The following is a 19,556-nucleotide window of genomic DNA, read 5'->3' as shown; positions in this document are numbered from 1 at the left end:
AATAAAATCTTGCGAAAGCCCAATAACCATCGCGCTACGAAAAGCAGGAATGATACATGACAGGGATGTTCTTGCTTCACTGTAAAATGGGGGTCTCTCTATAAACACAGGCTGCCATTTGAAAGACAAACTGCCCATCAGTCTCCTGTCAGTGCAATAGCTGAATATACTGTATACATTAACTTGGTGATTTGATTGCTTTATCTGTCTATATGGTGTGTTGAAATGGCTGAAGGGGGACGTTCACGCCCCAGATGGCCTTTTACCTTGGAATTTTAAACATAATGAAAGAATTTAATAAAGCATGGCTGGCAGAGGTAGTGTTGGCTAGTAGGCTATCTTTTGGCAGCAGCGGTGAATTCCCCATATGTGCATTCCTCAAGCATCTGTGGCCATGAAACGTCACAGGAAAGTCAAGTGAAAACGTGATTTAACTGATGGTGTGCAAGTGGTGAAATTCAGGTGCAGTTGGATCCATAGCGTCAACAAGCTGCCCATTTTTAAGAAGCAGAAAAGGGTGGCATCAATTGTTCTTGGATGTTTCCCAAAAGGAAGAATAAAACAGGCATTCTGCCATCACCCTGTTTTTAGCCATGAAATCAATACACACAGTTGGGCTTCATGAACAGAGGAGCTGCTTTCTGGCAAAGACTGTTGTGCGTTTGGACGGAGGCAGGAAATCAGCATGAAAGTAAGAGCATCTAATCATGTAAATAGTGTTATCACCAGATAAGACTGTCTGAGATGAGGATTATTAGATTATACTAAATATATCCCCTCAGTCTCTATTCAACGTGTCAATTACGAGCCAAGATTTCCAGATTTCACGTTTGAAGAATTCTTTGGAAACCAATGCAATGGGAATGGCTGTTAATGGGCTGTGTTTTTGATCTGCACGAGTCAGATACAACTTTCAAAATGTCATGTTTCAAATACTAAGTCTTGCAGTGTTGCGCAAGGTCTCTTGAGGCGATGCGAGAAAAGCCCGGACAATATGTCACAATATGTCAAAACAAGTTTATGTCCTAGAGTGACATTTGTCCAAATCCCAAAATACAGCTAAAACTAGTTAATTTTGTTCAAAGTATGTTTTTTTAACTGTTAGGAGAAGGAGGAAGAGAGCACTCTAGGTCAGGGAAAATATTTCATGACCACTCTCATTCTCTTGAAGTGATTTGGGATGAATTTCTAAACACAGCTTGCCTCCTTGACTGAGCACTGTGGGGACCAGCTGTGTCTTGAGAATGTAATTTCTTCGTGACACATGTCAAAAAAGTGATTGCATATTGCAAATATCAGTTCACATGCTGCAAATTTGACGAAACGGGCCCAAGAGCCCAAGCTGACGGTGCTTAAATGACATGGCTTCAGATTGCTGATCGATGTGAAGCCCAGATGGAAATAAAGGAACACGGCATCACCAGAGGTTTGTGACCGAAGCGTACAGAGAAGCTGGAAAGCACGGAGAAAGTGGAGTCCCCTGGATTAGTGTTCAAATGGCATTTGCCTGCATCTGTTTTGCTCAAATGCCAACACTGAACAGCTTTGCTCTTTTTCTTTTTCTTTTTTTTTAGCTAAATCATTCAGATTTGATCAAAACTACATCTCAGCATTTGGCATGAGCCATCTATTACATCTGTAGCTTTCAGCTTCACCACTAGAAATCGCTTTTCACCATTCTTGTACATTATTGAGCATGCTGCTGCAGCTCTACACCCAATCACACACATTCTGTTAGCCAGAGAAGGCCTACTGTCAATGAAAATAAAACTTCAACACTTGATTTATAGGGCTCTGCATCTCGTGGGAATTGTACCTATAATGTTAGTTTTAAACACACCGTTTACCCACAAGTCCTGCAGATTCTTGCCTGGTCATCAGATCAGCTGCCTGTGATTTGTTGACCAACCTGCGCTGTATCAAGCCCTTTGCGAATAACCATGAGAGATAACGGTCCTTCAGGGAGAACTAGGCCCTGTGTGTGTGTGTTTGTATGTACACAGTTCATGATTGTGCGTGCATGGCAAGAAATGTACTAGTAAAAGGGTAAAATAAGACCGCAGGCCAGGTCATAATGGTACCTTCTTCTCCCTATAAAGAAGGCAATAAAGTCTCCTGCCTTACAGTAACAGTTCATTAGTCAGTCAGGCAGCCGCGGGTCCCTCCAATCAGGACCCCACCCCATCTATCAGCCGCAGCCTGACGCACGCCCGGTTACACTAACTACTTTTTACAGCCACAATTCCTGCTCTTTAGCCTTTAACATGGTTTGTTTAGACATGTATTAACCAAAGAGAAATTACTTCATTACAACATGTAGGGCAGCTGAGAGCAACATTTACGGTCCAGCTACTTCTCTGTGTAACGGATTGAGTGAGCCTGTGTGGATGTATGGTTGTGTGTGTGTGTTTAGGGTTGTGGTTTGGGGTCTGTTCTCCAAATGGAGTTGAGATCGCTCTAAACAAAACACAACCCACCCCTGGGTCTTTCTGTTTTTTTCACTGACAAAACAGAATTCCACCGACACAACATAAGAGAGCACAATTTAATCCGTTCTGCTGTCCATTTATCCAACTATCCGTCCATGAAAACACACACACATGCACACACATACAGACATACATACACGCACAAAGATTAGGACTGAGCCATGGCAGATAGAGCTTGGTTGCAAATGATCTCTTATCATCATTGCGCAGCCTTTTGTGATCGCATGTGGCATGATTGCCTGCTTTGGATGGGCATGACAGATGTGTGGACCACTGCTACTGCATGGGCACTTAGGGACCGTGGCAGGGAATGTGTGTGTATGTGTGAGTAGGTTACATCTGTGATTCTACTGTCTGTTGTTATCGCTCCTGGCACACAATGGGCTCACCAACTGCTTTCCGCTAACTGGCCCCAGCAATCACGGATGGGGAAGTGGTAGCCACTATGAGCGGGCGGCAAATGGACAAAGGTCTGATGTGTATCAGAGAGTGCTGGAGCAGAGAGCTGCAGTGTGTCACATGGACGCATGCTGGGGCCTACTACCAGCAACAAATCACAATAGTTAGAATTTCAGACAATCCTCGCACATGCAGTCAGTGAGCAGTCAGTTAAAGCAGAAAAATACTGGAAAACGCACAGAGGATTACAATGTTTGACGACCGCAAAATCTAAATGGCACACACCGGAAGAGGAAAAGCAAAACACGAACTGACAGTTTGTTTCCTTGCAGCTGGACGAGCACAAAGGCATGAGATATTGCTCAAGGAAGCTTTAATGCATTAATCCAACAGTCTATTTCTGTAAAATAATAACTGTGAAGGCTGCGTTACCAGCAGGTGCTTAATAAAGGTCCTTGTTGGTGTGACTGAAACAGTATAATTGCTCTTTGAGATGAACATCTCTTTCTAGAGGACAGAGGAACAGCACTGACAGTGACATGTCCTAAAATCTGAACAGCAATCCTGTGCGTAAAACAAAAGGTGGAGAGCATGAATGTGGAAGTGTGTCATGCAATTCACCAATTTGTACGCGATGAAAAAATGTTAAGAAAAAACTGCAGTGTAATATTGGATTTGGAAATTTAAGACATTACAATTATAGGTACTCTAAACTGATCACTTTAATAAAGTCTATACAGTTTTTAGCTTACTGTTTGATAGTTTAGTGGTATTCTTAAATTGCTTTTTAACAGTGGGAAAGGCTCTATTACATGGTGCACTGCTGTGTGTACTGCTGGAACATTTCACTTTGCTAGAGGGTGGCTCTATTGAGGCTGTTAGTGAATGACAGTTACTCCTTCATATGTCTTGAGATCACATGGCTAAAATGAAGCAAACATTTTGTGCAAGAATATTTGTTGTATTAGATTCAACCGCTTGTGTTGCATTCTCTTTGGTCAGCATGTACCCTGGTGCCCTCTGTTGACCAGTCACAACAGGTATGCATGTTTGTTTACACGTGTTTGGGGCTTTGTGTGTGTGTGTGTGTGTGTGTGTGTGTGTGTGTGTGTGTGTGGGTGGGTGGGTGTGTGGGTATGTGTGAGTGAGTCAGACTGGTGAAAAAAGTAAGTCCACGTGTGGGCACATATGTCACGGCGAGAAAGATAAAGATAACGCAAGAAAGGCCATTACTCTTCCATGGCACCTGCCTGAGTCTCCACACACCCCAGCTGTGGCCATGACAACCAACCTGCCCTCTGGGAGCAAGTGTTAAGTGCCACTGACCCATGGGAGCGGGATGTACACGTGCCACAATCATACACACTGCCAGAATCACGCAAATGCACAAGCACATAAACACACATAGTCAAACACAGACTGCATGTGTGGACGTACGCAAGCACCAGCGTAAAGTCACTTTCTCTTGAAGTGAGCGTTCTCAGGCACACACCCCACACACATGTGCCCACGTGCACACGCACATCCTTTCCCAAGAAGCAGACGACGGTAGGCTCCTGTTTTTTGGCCAAGAATTACATGAGCTTTAATGTAATTACAGGACTGACAAGGACAGACTCTCTCTGCTTATTGCTCTGTGCTGGGCCCCCTTGAGAGCGACAGACAGGAACATGCACAGAGTACTTGTCCAATCTCTAATGACAACGGCACACCCTTTCCACGATAATCCTTTCATTTCTGTCCACTCACGGGAGAGGGACGGGAGGCAGAGAGGTGAACGTGTATGTGTGTGAGTGAGGGAGGGGATGGAGGAGTGATGAGCAGTGAAAGGAGCAGACAGTGATGGAGTGACTGGGGAAGGTAAAATTTTAAGGATTAAGATATAATAATGGCTGACAACGAAGATATTGAGCACAAAACAAATCATCCTTTAAAAAGGTCATCTGGTGAAGGAGTACTGTTTTTTTTTAAAAGGTGAAAGGTCAAACACCATTGGAGGAAGAGCAATATTAAAAATCTGAAATCCATCTCACACATACAACCCCTTTGTCTCTTCAGCCTGTGTCTCTCACTCACACTCACACGCATTTATGCAACCTTTTCGTGATGGAAATTCTCCAGACGTGCAACAGCAGGGCGCCTCTCTTGGGGCTGGTAACCATAAGCACACAAACACATATTCTCCTGGATCTTGTCTGCAGAAAACTGAGCTCAGTTAACCAACTACAACATAATGAATATCGTTCTGAAACCATTCAGCAACAAACACAAAAATACTGAAAGAATCCTAATACCCACGCCACATTTGGAAGTTAGAAAGAGTGATTTTTTTAAGTAGTTTGCACTGTGTTAATTGTCTGTGCAAATGGCTTGGCTGGGGATCAATGGCAGCTTTATAGATGCACCAGCAGAAGCAAGCAGACAGACTGACTTAGTGTTGCACTCAACATGGCAGCAGCCATCTTGTCAGTATTTTCAGCAGCACTGAATAAAGATGGGAGATTTTCATCCTCATCCCAGCTCTCATCTATCGCTACTTTAAAGTTGTATTTTCAGTGATTTTTTTCCCCTGCACTTTATCTGCCTCGCATTCCATCTCTCCACTCTACTCCTCCCATATCTTGTCCTCCTAAAGTCCTTATTCTCTGCCTCCCCCACCTCTTCATCCATCCTCCCACCAAGTTCCTATCTCCTGGGTGATTTCCCAGTGGGTGTTCCTCCCTCAGCAACACAGTACAGCCATGTGAATCATAGAGTAACTGTTTGTTTAATGTTAATGGCAGCCAGATGCCTGTATTGCCACCTTTTGGCGTCATTGTGCACCTCAATGACAGTGGAGTCTTAGAGAAAGGGAAAGAAAAGATGAGGGAGGGAGGGCATGCCAACAGATGTCTCATCATAGCATCTGCTGGGAAAACACAATAGGATGGCACAAAGAAAGGAAGATTAAATTTTGACAATGACAAATTCATTTGAAACCTAATTGATTATCACAAACTGAATTCATTAAAGCTTTTACTCCATGAGCGTGTCGCCTGGTTGTAATTAAGATGCAATGAATTCAGGGGAAACATATGTGGAGCTTTAGATTCTCTATTCATGGTTTCAGGCATACACGGTGCGAGAATGTATTAAAATGGACAGCTCACCACAAAATCAAAAACATATTTTTCCTCTTAACTGTAGAGCTTTTTATCACTCCAGATTGTTCTGGTGTGAGTTGCTGTGTTGAAGATATCAGCTGCTTTCTCTTGAATATAATGGAACTAGATGGCACTCAGCTTGTGATGCTCCAAGTAAAATACATCTAAAAGGCTCAACAGCAATGTTGCTTTCCAGAAATCATGACCCGGTTACTCAAGATAATCCTCAGACCTTGTTGTGAGCAGCTTCATGTAGGAACTATTTCCTTTCTACTGAAACAGTCTAGATTGATAAACAGCACTACAGGCAAGAGGAAAATATGTATTTTGATTTTAGGGTGAACTGCCCCTTTAAGTATATTCACATACTATTACTAGTATGTCCTCAATCTTTCTATAGGGGAGGTTGCACTCTTCCTCGCACTGATGTATACTCTTTTAACACCACCAAGTGACGGTGCTGACCACAGTACAGTCCACTGACACCACAAATGAGCCTGACAACAGGGCACTCGACTGCATATTATTAAGTTCAGCGAGCTAACAAAGAGCTAAATTAGATTCCAGCCAGTTGCACTAAGGCAGATTTCCCAATCCAGAAAAAACAAAAAGATGTGCAGCATTGACAGTGACACCTTCAGCCACAACATTCTGCTATGTTAAATTTCAGCAGGAGGCTGCAGTGCAATTGCCTGATTTTTAACAATATCAGCGTGGGGTGATTGGGTCCTTCTCAAAGAATCACATTCACCAGCCACTGAGATATTCAGTACCTCCACCCACACAACCAGCGTACAGACTATTTCCCATTCTCTCCCAGCCTCCAGCAGCACTCATGCACAAACGCACATTTTGACTGCTTTGTAAGCAACCAACAGGACTTGCCTAAGGTGCTTTTGAAATTGAATTCAGCCGTTGCCTCTCTCATGCGATTAGCCCTTGACTTGGTCAGCACATCAGGCCCTGCGGGGTGACCGCACAGACATGAGATAATGCCAAAACCTCTCTCTTGCTCTATCAAATTAGCAACATATTCGCAAGCGATTCAGTCAAACATACTGTAATCTACTCCAGGCAAATGCAAGGTGTAAGGTGAAGAAAGCCAGGAGGCTAATTTGTTTTTGTCACACTTGAACTCACCTTCTGAGTTTTAGTGCTCAGAATACCAATATTATATCAAATAAAGCACTGCCTTATTAAGATATTAGTGAGAAGATGTTGGCCTATGTTCAGTGTGAGTAATATACCTGAGAAGAGAAACAGGCAAACTTAACTTACTTGTCCTTTTAAGCTTTCGGATGAACCTCTGGGATGAACCTCAGAAAAGAGTGGTTAAGAGGTCAGGTCAGCTGAGGTTAAAGAGTGTTGGTGGACAACAACAGGCTTAAGCACAAGCTGGTCTAGTATCCAACACTAGCGAGAATGCTCAAAAGTCTGGAGCTCTACTGTGTCTCTTTTTGGTAAAAAATCATATAAATAATATATAATAGCATCTTCAATCAGTTTATACCATTTTTATTGCCACTGAAGCGAACTCTAAATCTTCCATTTACAATTTTCCATAATTAACATTCTCATTTTAATGTCCTTGATCAAATAAAATTAAGCAAAGACAGATGAATGCAAGGTGCACAAGAAAAGATGAGATCAGGAAGTAAAAAATAAAAATGCGAGGTGCAGAGAGACACGGATGTCATGTTAAGGTTTCAAATGATTGATGAAGATTGTTTTAGTGAGGCAGGGTTTTTGACTACTCCCCACAGCAAGACGGGGATGGATAAAGGCACTGATGTTGTATAAAGCAATCTGATTTTTATGGAACTGAACACTTCGTGTCTAACTGACCACACTGTCCTGACCTCAGGCAGTGCTGCAGGCGTGCCAATTGAAAACTGCTATGACCATATGCGGGGGTATATGTGCTTGTGTGTGTGTGGTTGTGAAGAGAGGAGACAGGTCTGTGTGTTCAGTGGTGTGGGTGTATGAGCATACTTCCATTCATTTACCTGCCATATATGTTCGTGTGTCGGAGTATCTGTTATAAAGCCAGCTTCGGGGCACATTAGAGACTCTTTTATCGGGAAAGTTCACATTTATGGTCGTCTTGCTCGAGCCCTCCAGGCCACTGGCGGTCTGACTCAGACAAAGGTCAGCAATTAAAGCTCAAATTTAGTAACTTTATTAAACTGTGACCCATCTGTCTCTAATTTTGCGTGAATCAGAGTGAAAAAAACCCCATTAAAATTACATTAAAACAACAGTCTGATGAACCTGTAAAATGATATCATTGACACAACAACACAAGATCTTGGGAGCCTTAAACTGATCTAACGACCGCAACTCATTGCATGCAGTAATTTCTTTTTTTCCACATGGCCATTAAACTATATAGCCTCAGAGAAACAACACAAATGGCATTACATTATGATCCAATAAGAATTAAGAGGCTGACCATTTCCTCTTCCTGCAGATGATATAATCCTATTTCGGGATCTCCATCTCATAGCCCTACACATCTCTTTCTCTCTCTCGCCTCTCTCTCTCTGATTCTCCCCTGAGATCCTGTTCGTTCTATGAGAAGGGCTGCTGCACATTGATCCCCACTATCTGTGTCGGGTCAGTGGATACAGCTACACTCAGCACTTTCTTTATGCCTAGAGAGTACCCAGGCTGTCACAGGCTGCTTTTCCTTACTACCCCTGAATATTCACCCTCTCCTAGGAGCAGTGACAGGCAATCTTTGTTGACCCCCCTGGGTCACCGCCTCGGCACCGAATGGATGTCAGATATTTAGATAATATGTGGCATACAATATGAGATCCTGGCATACAAGATGTCCAAAGGCCCTGCTTCATTTGGCCCATGTCAGATGGTTTTACACAAAAGCTCAAAGGTGAGTTACAGTGTGTGAATCAGTAAGCTCACTGAAAGGCACCCTGGGACGCTCTCGCTGAATAAATATATAACTGACGTAAACTATAAACAAATGACACTTTGCTAAAGCAGATTCTCCTCAAAGCTGAACCAGCTCGCTTTGACTTCAGACCTATGCTCAGCAGCGTCCTGACCTCTATTATGGTAAGGCCTTCTCACTTAAAATGTAACCTCTTCTGACAAAATGACAGAACGCCTTAGATACACTCAGGGGGGTGCTTTTCCTCCTGTGAACGAGCGTACTGTACAGTAGTTTCAGGCTTAGCCAACATGTGCACAAATGTGACATGTTGCATCTAGCCCTCCGTGTAGAGCAAGAGATGCAGTCTGTGAGCAGTATCTGTGAACATAGGTCACTGCTAACGTCGTCTCAGGAGGCCCATAGTATTGCATGGATGGATAGTCATATACTATAAATACCCATCTGCATACTGTATCTGGTGCACTGTACATGGCCAAGATCCACATCTCTAACTGCAGACTCTGTGTCTTTGTGGTTGTATTGATTTGCTTTTAAAAATACATGTGTTCACTCTTCTCTGACTGCTATAATATAGGAAACATGATAGTAGGGAGCACATCCTCTATAAGTGCATTAAGTTAAAGATCTCCTCCAAGAGGTCCAAACTGCTCTTTTTAAAGTGATAAGAGAAAAGGAAATATCAAGAATTGATATCGAATTTCACGTCGCCTTAGATGAGGCTATCACCTCTTGTCATCGCAAACAAAATTTCCCACAACTGCCAACCAAAGGTGTTGGATGGTGTCACTTTACACTGAAAAGTCTAGCAACCACAGGAAAAGGATCTTACTTCCGCTGCCATTATAAGACACAACCGCCTGCAGTACCATTGAACGAATTACGTGTTTGTTCTCGTGAAAAAGTGACAGCCCTAATGGGTAAAATTATATAAATCTGCTATTCCTCCAGGAGGCCTGATGAGAGAATTTAGACTTTCTTTGTACTATTTTCTCCCCCATTTCCCTCAATCTGTGACACAGCAGGCCTGTTTTACACTTTTTACATTGTATATCGACATCCTAAAACAGTGCTTGTGCCTTAGTCTCAGCATAAATGGACCTGCGTGTCCTCAGAAATCACCAGAGTCCTTATAATACTGTGCTACACTAACAGTAAACTCAGCTAGAAAAATTTTATGAAATGAAAAGTGCATACGAATCAGTTTACTTTCACTAATATTGATTTCACTGATTTGGTGGGTTACCATTTATATCTGCTGTCTCTTATGTTTTGTCATTGCTAAAATCAACACGGCGCAATTCAAAACTAGCACTATTAAAAGTAACTTGTTAACTACTCTGCTAAAAAAAAAAGTGATCTTTTCCTGAGTGGCTCCTCTCAAGGGCCTGTCACACATCCTATAAGCCGGTGAACTAGCGTAGCTTAGCCTAGAATGCTCTCACTGCCCAAAGTCTCCCTTCCATCCTCTTCCAGGCCTTCCTGTCCTCTCCAAAGCTTTGATCCTCTAAGCCTGCAGAGTTACAGTATCAGTCCTCGGTTACACTAAAACCCACACTCACACATCTAGAGCTGCGGTGGAAGACCAACTCCTGCTCCAGCACTAAGCCTCCCAGTTGATATAATCCATCCTGCTTCTCTTCTACCTGCAATGCTCTGGATTTTTAAGCAAAGATGTGTTCTCATGTGCAATTGCCTCAGCTTGCTACAATGCCTTTATTGTTGAGACATCTTAGGAGTCTAGCTTCGGCCTGATCAAACTGGTTTCACACCAGCCTGCATTCCACATTAGGACATCTGCTCTTCTTCTAGTAACTGCTTCTCCAATCTGCCAGCAACCAGCGACCTCATCCTAGCGACACAGCCCTCAGCTCTCAGGCCTGTTAGTATCAGACAGCCCCCCAGAGCCTCAACATCCCCATCATCAGTACCACCACCCAGCTCCACAGCACCAAGGGATGGACTGGGCCTGCTCAGTCTACCCGTGGCCCCACCGACAGGGGATAAAGGGATAAAGAGCCTCTGCTCAGGGACTGATTACTTACATCTGCCAGGCTAAATCCCAGTGCCCACACATATACACACACACATGTGTACAGACCATACAAACACACACTTGGCCTGCTGCAAGCTGCAACAAATGCACTGATGCATGTATTGTTTTCTGACATGAGCATGTGGTATGTGGGGAAGCTATGTGCATGTGTCCATGCGTATGTGAGTGTGTTCGGCACCTTTATTCATGCGTGAGTAAAAGATGACGTGTCAATAAAACGCATAATGAACACACGTATGATAAACTGTTAATAGCACAGCCATCACTAACTTCACATTATTGCTCCTATAAACATGTCAGAGGCTCCACAAGCAATATAGTCAACAATCCGGCAATAACTTTGTCCTGAGCAAAGGTCTCATCCGCCTGTAAATGCTCATGAGTGTTGAGACACTCGGAACACTTCAGGCCGCTTCATTTAATATGAACAAACAATAATACTTTCTCCTATCTTAAGATGTTACTGAAATCACGATCAAGTCTCTGACTCTCTATGATCCTCTGTAAATATATAATAATAATATTCTGTCGCAGTAAGATATTGCCATTTGCACTTCACAGTACTCTCTGTGGTCCCTTGTTGACTTTAACCATGCCAGGCTGTGGCAGATGATTTCCAATAGCTTGTAAATATACTCTGGGTTGTTGGCAGGCCGCTCTTTACTTAGAGTTATTGAAGCCAGAGCTAACAGGCTACCACTGGGCAACGGTCTTCCTTTAACACAACTCATTTAGCACAGTAACAAACACACGTCTATAATGTCTGCCACTATCAGAATGATGAAAAGGGAGAGTGTTGACTGTATATGCTGACATGTATCCGGGGGAGTTTTAGTGCAGGCGTAGAATATTTTTAATTTGACATTTCCGAAACCATGATCACAGCTCGGATTTTCAGCTGGCCTGTATACAAAACAAATGTCAAATACCACGGGACTGGCAGTGGCACAGCGTAATAGAGTTTAGCCTTTGACCACAAAGTCATCAAATAACACTGTTGTCATGAGTTCCCATTGATTGTCAGTATTAGAACGCCGGCATCACTATCAGACGTTCCCAGCGAGTGGATGTCAGGCTGGCCCACTGACCTCGTGCTTCCAGCTCATCTTTCTCTCCCGGGGAATAGAAGGAGAAAAATCATAACTCTCATAAGAGCATATTAATCCCATGGTCTGAGCGCATGCTGCCTGTGAGGGCTTACCTCTGTCAACAGAGATTTGTGTGCTCTTTCACACGGACACACCTGTGCACATATACTATACTGAGTAAGTGCTAGACAGGACAACCAAAGGAAGTGCTGCTACGAAGGGGGAGGAAGTTACCATCTGATGTTTTGATAAGACAAACTTTGATCAACCTCAGATTATACCATTCATTATCAACAGTTTTAGTTTATAATTTATGGTTTTAATGTCATCCAACAGATTTGTGGTGTTGTTGACTTGCTAAACAGATGTGTCCAGCTATCAACATCCTCACATATTGGTATGGCAACTGTAAGATGCAGCAGCTTCAAACTCCTCTGTAGCTTTGTGTCCTCAAAAGCATGTAAATCCCTACATCAGGCCACTAACAGGACTGTTGACTTATTCAAACAACTCAAGTGTAAACAAACTATGGAGAACACACCTACAAATGCCAAAGCTTTGCAGAGATTTAGCGGTGACTAAACTTCAAGAGGACTTCAGTTAGAGCGCTATTGTCCTTATTGTTGTCAAATAAACAGATGTTAATTTGGAGCTGGAGCACTGTGGGGTGCAGCTCCTTGCAAGGGTGCAAGGAGTCAGAAGAAATCGTACATCCAATTACCGCCATCTTCAGGCACGATGAGTACCAGCCCTTTAATCGTTAGGAGATACACTGATTCGTGACTAAAAATATTTATAGCGCAGAGACATCTGAAGTCACACACACGTCTTATAAAGTGACGATAATGGGGGGGAAAAGGAATGCAGCGTTTTAATTGAAATCCAATTGGGCGACGGTGATGAATGACATTTGTATCATCATCAGACAGCCTTGTCATTCTGTTTCATCCTGAGATTGCGGTAACCATTAAAACGTCCAATATAGGAAGAGCAACGGGTGATGCGGTGCGTTATGATGCCGGGTTACATATAAAATGCAACATTAACGACAGGCGACAGCAGCGAGATAGATGAGGATAGATGAGGATAGATGAAGATAGAAAATAGGGATTAACACCGTGTTGTCATTTAGGGGGGAAAGTGATAGCAGCTGACTTTTGCGCAATGAAAACATGCTCACCGACAACGACGCTGCACATACACCAAACATAACAGAACCCAGCGTTTCCCCTTGGACGCACAATGTGAGGAGCGCTGCGGGGCAATGCGCGCGCCACACACACGTGCACATACACGCACGCACGCACACACACAAGCCATATACAACTGTTTTAAACACGGCTGAGCCCACCAGCAGCAGCTTAGTGAAAGGATTTAGTCTGTATGTTTACCTCGGTGTCATAGATTTTGGTGATGAGTGAGAACGAGTACTTCCTCGACTCCCGTATGTGCTGGATGGCCAGTTGGACCGCCGGCTCGATGCCCTGGCTGATGCTGCTCATCAGGGCCGATTCATTCATAGGCATAAGAACCATGATGGGCAAGTTTTCCCCGTCCCTGGCGAACCAGCTGTTGTCTTGTCCGTGTTTGGTGCGGTCGTTACACACCTTGGCCAGGGCAGGGTGAAATAGCAAAACAGAGAGGAGCAGGCATCCCGTCGGGAGGAACATCTCCCAGCCGCTGCAGTCCCTCCGGGCTGGAGCCATGCTACAGTGCAGGGTGACCAAATGAGATCCCACCGTACTCTCACTGCTTGGGCATCGCAAATTCGGGCTCGTCCGGGATGCTCAGACGCCCGCCCGTCAAGGAAATCGTATTTCAAAACACAGCAGACACGAAAGCCGCAGCAGCCCCTGCAGTGGGCAAACTCGTCGTATGGATTATGACTGCAAACTGAGAAAAATATTTCTAGTCTATAACAGTGCCTCTGTAAGAATATTCCAAGGGCGCAGAGATTCGCGTTGCAGAGGGAGAGCTATTGCCTCTAGGTGCCCGTCATCCAAACGATCTCCTGTCAAAACAGCCCTCTAATTCAACCTCCCTTTTCACCTTTAATTTCAACCACTTAATCTGTGAAGCACAAGAATGTCCCGACGGATGCCCCCAAAAACAAGGAGACCCCCGCAAGTGTAGACAGTAATCAATCACTCTCGTTGACAGTTGTTGCGGATACAAAATCACCACCGAAGTAAATTCCAAGCCAAGAGCTGGCAACTGTGGGCATCCCTGCCAAACGCAGTGCTGTATCTGACAAATCACGGGACAACGAAGCGATACGGAAAACAGACTAAAAACAAATGGAGCTGATGCTGAAAGCTCGACCGCAGTGGTCCGAGGGGGAGATGTCGAGAGAGTCTGCCTTGACAGCCCGTGGGACTGGGATGCTCATCTCCGATGGTGCGTCAGAAAAGCGCTGAAGCCGTCGCTGCTGCTGCTGCTGCTGCTGCTCACCGTGCGCGCAAGAGGGAGCACTGAATGTGGAGGAGGAGAGGAAACGAGGGAGGGAGGGAAGGAGGAGGAGGAGAGGGAGGAGGGGGATACAACAGCCTGGTGGAAAGGCTGCATAGGCTTTATGCAGGGCAGACTCATCAGCTGCTTGACAGCCAAGGGTGATTTATGTTATAGGAGGCAGACGACGTTTCAGACATGCATGGAGCAGGCTAGTTAAAGTATACAGGGCTGTGTATACCTCTGTTAGGCTGCCTATCATACAACGGCCACATTAAAAACACCTCTGAGAGCTTTATTTTTAGTGACTAATTATAAATGCATATCCAAAGCGATGGTGAGATAGTTCCCACAGGCAGCTGGGCTTTGATTCCCAGGCTGTACCTGCCGAACTGTCTCCGCGCGTAATAAGACATAAAGGCTGTGTGCGTCTCAACACCAGGATTAAAAGAGGCGAGAGAGATTATAGGATCATTAAAGAATATATAAATAATCAGAATCTATATTAGGAATGAAGGTGCCGGAAGGAATTGGGACTTTGATTTAGTGGTGTAGAAACACTGCCACCTGGAAAAGCAGTTGGACTCAGACATCCCCAGGGGTCCTTGTTTGAGGGGGGCCAAAGGGGGGAAATTATTTTCAAGGTAAAACTGAACTTAATGCAGACATTGAAATTGGGAGAGGCTGTTTACAAATGATCGGTTTAACTCTCTCCACTGTAAAATCATAAAATCTCTGGGAGACACTGGATTCTGAGGCATAAATGCAGCACCATGGACAGTGAACTGTCCCTGCTGGGAAGCCCGTGCGCTGTCCATGGTGCTGAGCTGCACTCCGGCGCAGCTCAACTCGTCCTCTGCTCTTGTTGACGTATGTACCCCCAGTGCTCCCCTCTGGGCAGGTTATACACATTTTAATTCTTGTCTCTGTGTACAAGGATTACCTTCGCCTGCGGCCCCCGAGGTCCAAAAAACAGGCAATTATTGCAGTAGTTTGCAACACAATTCGTGGTATTGTTAAAAAGGCGTGGGAAGCGAGCAGAATATGATGCCGGGGGGTAACTGTTCTCCACATGTGGGAAAAAAAAAAAAAAACATGAAAGCCTTTCAAGTCATCAGCTGCGACTGTGTTTCAAAGCAGAAGCACATGCGGTTTGACCTGCGCAATTATATCACATGCGCAATTACAATGTGCGTCAAGGGGGTTCGTTTGAAAGCGGCCTGAATGGAAGCACAAATGGGAATGTAATGTGTTTTTCAAATTCAGCGCGAGGGCGAACATGGCGCTGTGCATAAATATCGCATTTGTTACAATCACCTTGTGGATACAGGTGTGAACTATGGCCCACTTCACATCGCCCACGCCACGAACAGGAAGCAACAGTTTTGCTTAAGTGAGGAGATATTTAAGATGAAGTCCAAAGTGCAACACGGGTGACAGGATGCTTTAAATACAATACTGACAACTATACGAATTCGTAATCATCCTACAAAATAATCAATATAATATAATTCACTGCAGGGCCTGCTCCTATATAAATGGGCATTGCAAAACAGCCTCTAGTAAATACCCCTAATCACAATATGATTCCCATCCCTCAAACACAACCAATTTCCTCTATCTTTATTATAGCATTAAGGCACAAAGTGGTCATGGGTTGATCCTCCTGGCCTCTTAAAACACAGGTCATTTATCACATGGCCAAGCAGCTCCATGTACACAACACACAAAGGTCCTGCAGCCCTGGAGGATTGCTGGAATATCTAGGTCTTTCTCTCTGTCTCTTTCTCTGACAAGCACATCCTTTATGCTAAAGATTTTTTTTCCAAATCAGACATCTTAACTCCTTAAGGAACCCCAATACGGGAAGGGTCTTGTTATCTCTTGACACTGTCTCAGCCCACGTTTTGACCTGTTAGAAATACCTGCTTCCTAATTTAAGGGGCACGAATAACTGGCTCAAGAAAGCAGGCGAGGGAAGTTTGCTGCAATCAAAGTGCAGGTGCAGCGAGCGTGGGAGTATAGTTAGCACATGCTATGATAAAAAAAAAAAAATGAAGCTGTAGCTTATGCACTTTGGATCCATCCACACAATAAATCCATCACACAGCTCTATTTCCTCTCTGTACTCATCCCTCTTTGCTATTCACAATGGTCCAGATGAAGAAGTAGGTCAAGTTGTCGTCCCATCTGTTTGTTTTGCACAAGACAACATCCCTCCCTTCTCAATACATTCCTCCAACAACCAGACAGCAGTGAGTTAGCAATAAGTCGTGGAGTATGAACAGTGCCGAGTCGGACACGGCATCAAACAGCAAATGAAACTTACCTAAATGCAAGGTGAGGAAACTATAAATCGAATGGCAATGAAGAGCTTTGAAAATTAATTCCTTAATCAAAGCGCACACTTTGGTTTGTATTAAAGCAACACCGACAGACATTTCTAGTTACAATCATTTTTTTTGTAATATAGAAATGCTACGTGTCTAGCTAATGATCGTCGCAGATGCCCAAATGAAAATGTCTATTTCATTTCAGATTATGAATCATTCATTAAGCTTTCAATCATGGCTCTGCAATCTGCCCGTCCTCACTAAACGAGATGTCAAGCCAATATCTCACCACTAATTGGAACATACTTGTGTGCTATGAAGGGCACACAGTAAAATAATTATGCAGATGTTGCTACTTGAGCAATCAGCGATGAAATGTCTTATTATGACGGTGGATTCAGTGACCACGATCAGTGACGCAGCAACTTAGACAAAAGCTTTCAGGTAAAGTGTTAAACTGCATCAAATGACTTTGCCTCACGTACAAATGATCTTCATCAGTGAGACCATTCGGAAACAAACTGAAGTATGATCAAAATTTAAAATCGTGCTGCCAAACACCTGACACTCAGTGCTGAAAGGACTCATAAATGCATCATCCAATCAACGCACACATACACACACACAGAGCTGGCTGACATGTCCCTGTTTAATAGAGATTAATGGGGTGGCCTAAGGACATCCCTCACCAAAACCCTGACAATACGCCACAAGATGCTCTATGAATTTTAAATGCCAGGTATTCAGAACAGGATGAATGAAAAATGATATTTCCAATGCTCTCATATTTCATAGCTCAGATGCTCGCGCTCACCGATGGAATATCCATGTTCATCTTTTGTGACTTGTTTATAAAATGAGCAGGGAGCTGAACAGTGTGATGGATAATTAATCAACTTTATGTCACTTTCTCATTCTGTAACAGTTTTTCTTATACCTACAACTGATCACAGCACTCTGCTGGTTTGATTAATATTTCTGCAGTGTGTGTGTGGAGGAGAGATGAAAAGGTTATCCCATTTATCCATCCATCCCATCCCTAATTCGCTATTTAGCCGCAATGGGACGTTATGCTGAGTTCTGTTTATATCTATAAGTCATCGAGGCTTAGTATGATTTTGGAATCACATTCCACATCCTTGAACATAAAGTCCGCAGCATGAAAAGGCTTTGCTGTCATCTCTTTAGCACACAGATGCACACGCCGGAAGTAAAAGCTAGAATAGGTTTTCATTTATCCCAGATCAACACCTTAGTTCAGAGTTACCGCACGCATGACTGATGTAAAAACTCCAACCCAAGGACATCGGACTCTATCTGGAAATGGCGCCGACGAGTTACTCTACTATACAGCAGGGAACATTTTATTATGAATCTCTGAGATGCTTCTTCCCCTTGTTCTCGACACGCTTGCCCTGCCAGTTATAGTGGCAGCTATTTGAATAATTGGTTTCAGAATCTGGAGTCACAGTCCTGCGAATTCCATGCATACCAACAAGTTGAGGAGCGTTTCTTAACTGGGCGTGTTCCGTGCATGGCGGTGGAGAATGCATGTTTTATAAGCTTGGAAAAACATGAAAACACTGCGGACTGTAAACTAGGAAATTTCCCCTTCAGATAAGGTGGAGGGATGACTTGGATTGGCATCTGTTGGGGTGCATGACACTGAAACTTCTTAATTAAAATCTTTTGAGCTACAGAAGTTTGTGCAACTCATTTAGTGAGATATGCTGTGTGATACAGGCCATAGATAAAACTGGTGAGAAGTTCACTTACGGTGGCCCTGAGGACCAAAACACTACAACATCACAAAAAACAAAACAACCTTCACAAACCCTGTGAGAGGCAGCAATGTGCCACAAGGCATCCAGTCCACCAGAAACCAAATGGAAGAAGTACTGGACTGACAGACAGTGCATCCAATCAGTGACAAGGAATCATTGTCCAATGTACCTACTTTTTGCGGTTTGAGTGTGAAATGTTGAAGTGTTTTCTGAAATGTTTTGTATTCTGTAATGTTGTGTTTCCTGAAATTTCATTTTGTTTTGACCTTCAGGGCCACCGTATTTACTAGTCAAACTTTTAAAGTCTTAACTGTTCTGCAACATCAGTGGAATATCATGCCTTAATATTCATCTTGCTTTACTGGATGTTTTATCTGACTGCAACTGGAGGTCACAATGCCACATTTTCAACTATATAATATACAGTAGATTGTTAAACTCAAGGCATCCACACGCTTTAACAACTAAAAAATATTCACAAAAAGGAACTCACCTTGAAAAGCACTGGAAGATAAATGGGTTAGTTCCCCTCATCTCCATCAATACACCAATCCCTGGCTATCTACAAATACAAGACCAACTAGATTTAAACCACACAACGCTTAATTAAAGTAATTACATCCCAAAACACAAATGGACAAAACCAGCAGGACACAGCCCTCTCACAGGCTCAGGAGGATGTTGGGATGAAAAGGAACCAGGCCAACAGAAAGAGAGTGTGAGAAGTGATGGCACAATTTTTGGAATATTACAACAAATTTGTACATTTATGTAATAGTACAAAAATCCCACCTCATCTATTGCTTTCTGTCTAGTTTCACTTTTGAGGGTGTTATAGGTTTGTTTGTTATTTATAAGGCTGTAGCAGTTTGGTTTGAACACACACACCCACACACACAGTT

General features: G+C 43.5%; 1 protein-coding gene across 2 annotated transcripts in view; it reads right to left on the bottom strand.

Moving 5' to 3' along the window:
• gabbr2 (gamma-aminobutyric acid (GABA) B receptor, 2) overlaps nucleotides 1–19,556 on the bottom strand; it is a 228,969-nt gene that overhangs the window by 207,359 nt on the left and 2,054 nt on the right. The window contains exon 1 of one of the 2 annotated variants that reach the window (XM_049603070.1): nucleotides 13,481–14,546. The exons of the other annotated variant lie outside the window; for it this stretch is intronic. Coding sequence (XP_049459027.1) covers nucleotides 13,481–13,795 — 315 coding nt within the window. The 5' untranslated portion in view covers nucleotides 13,796–14,546. Of the gene's footprint in view, nucleotides 1–13,480; nucleotides 14,547–19,556 lie in introns of those variants that run through there. 2 annotated transcript variants of the gene reach the window in all.

The sequence above is a fragment of the Epinephelus fuscoguttatus genome, linkage group LG17 (genome assembly GCF_011397635.1).
Source record: "Epinephelus fuscoguttatus linkage group LG17, E.fuscoguttatus.final_Chr_v1".
NCBI lineage: Eukaryota > Metazoa > Chordata > Actinopteri > Perciformes > Serranidae > Epinephelus > Epinephelus fuscoguttatus.
Note: the sequence above shows the minus strand (reverse complement) of the source record. Positions and strands in the feature narration are given on the sequence as shown.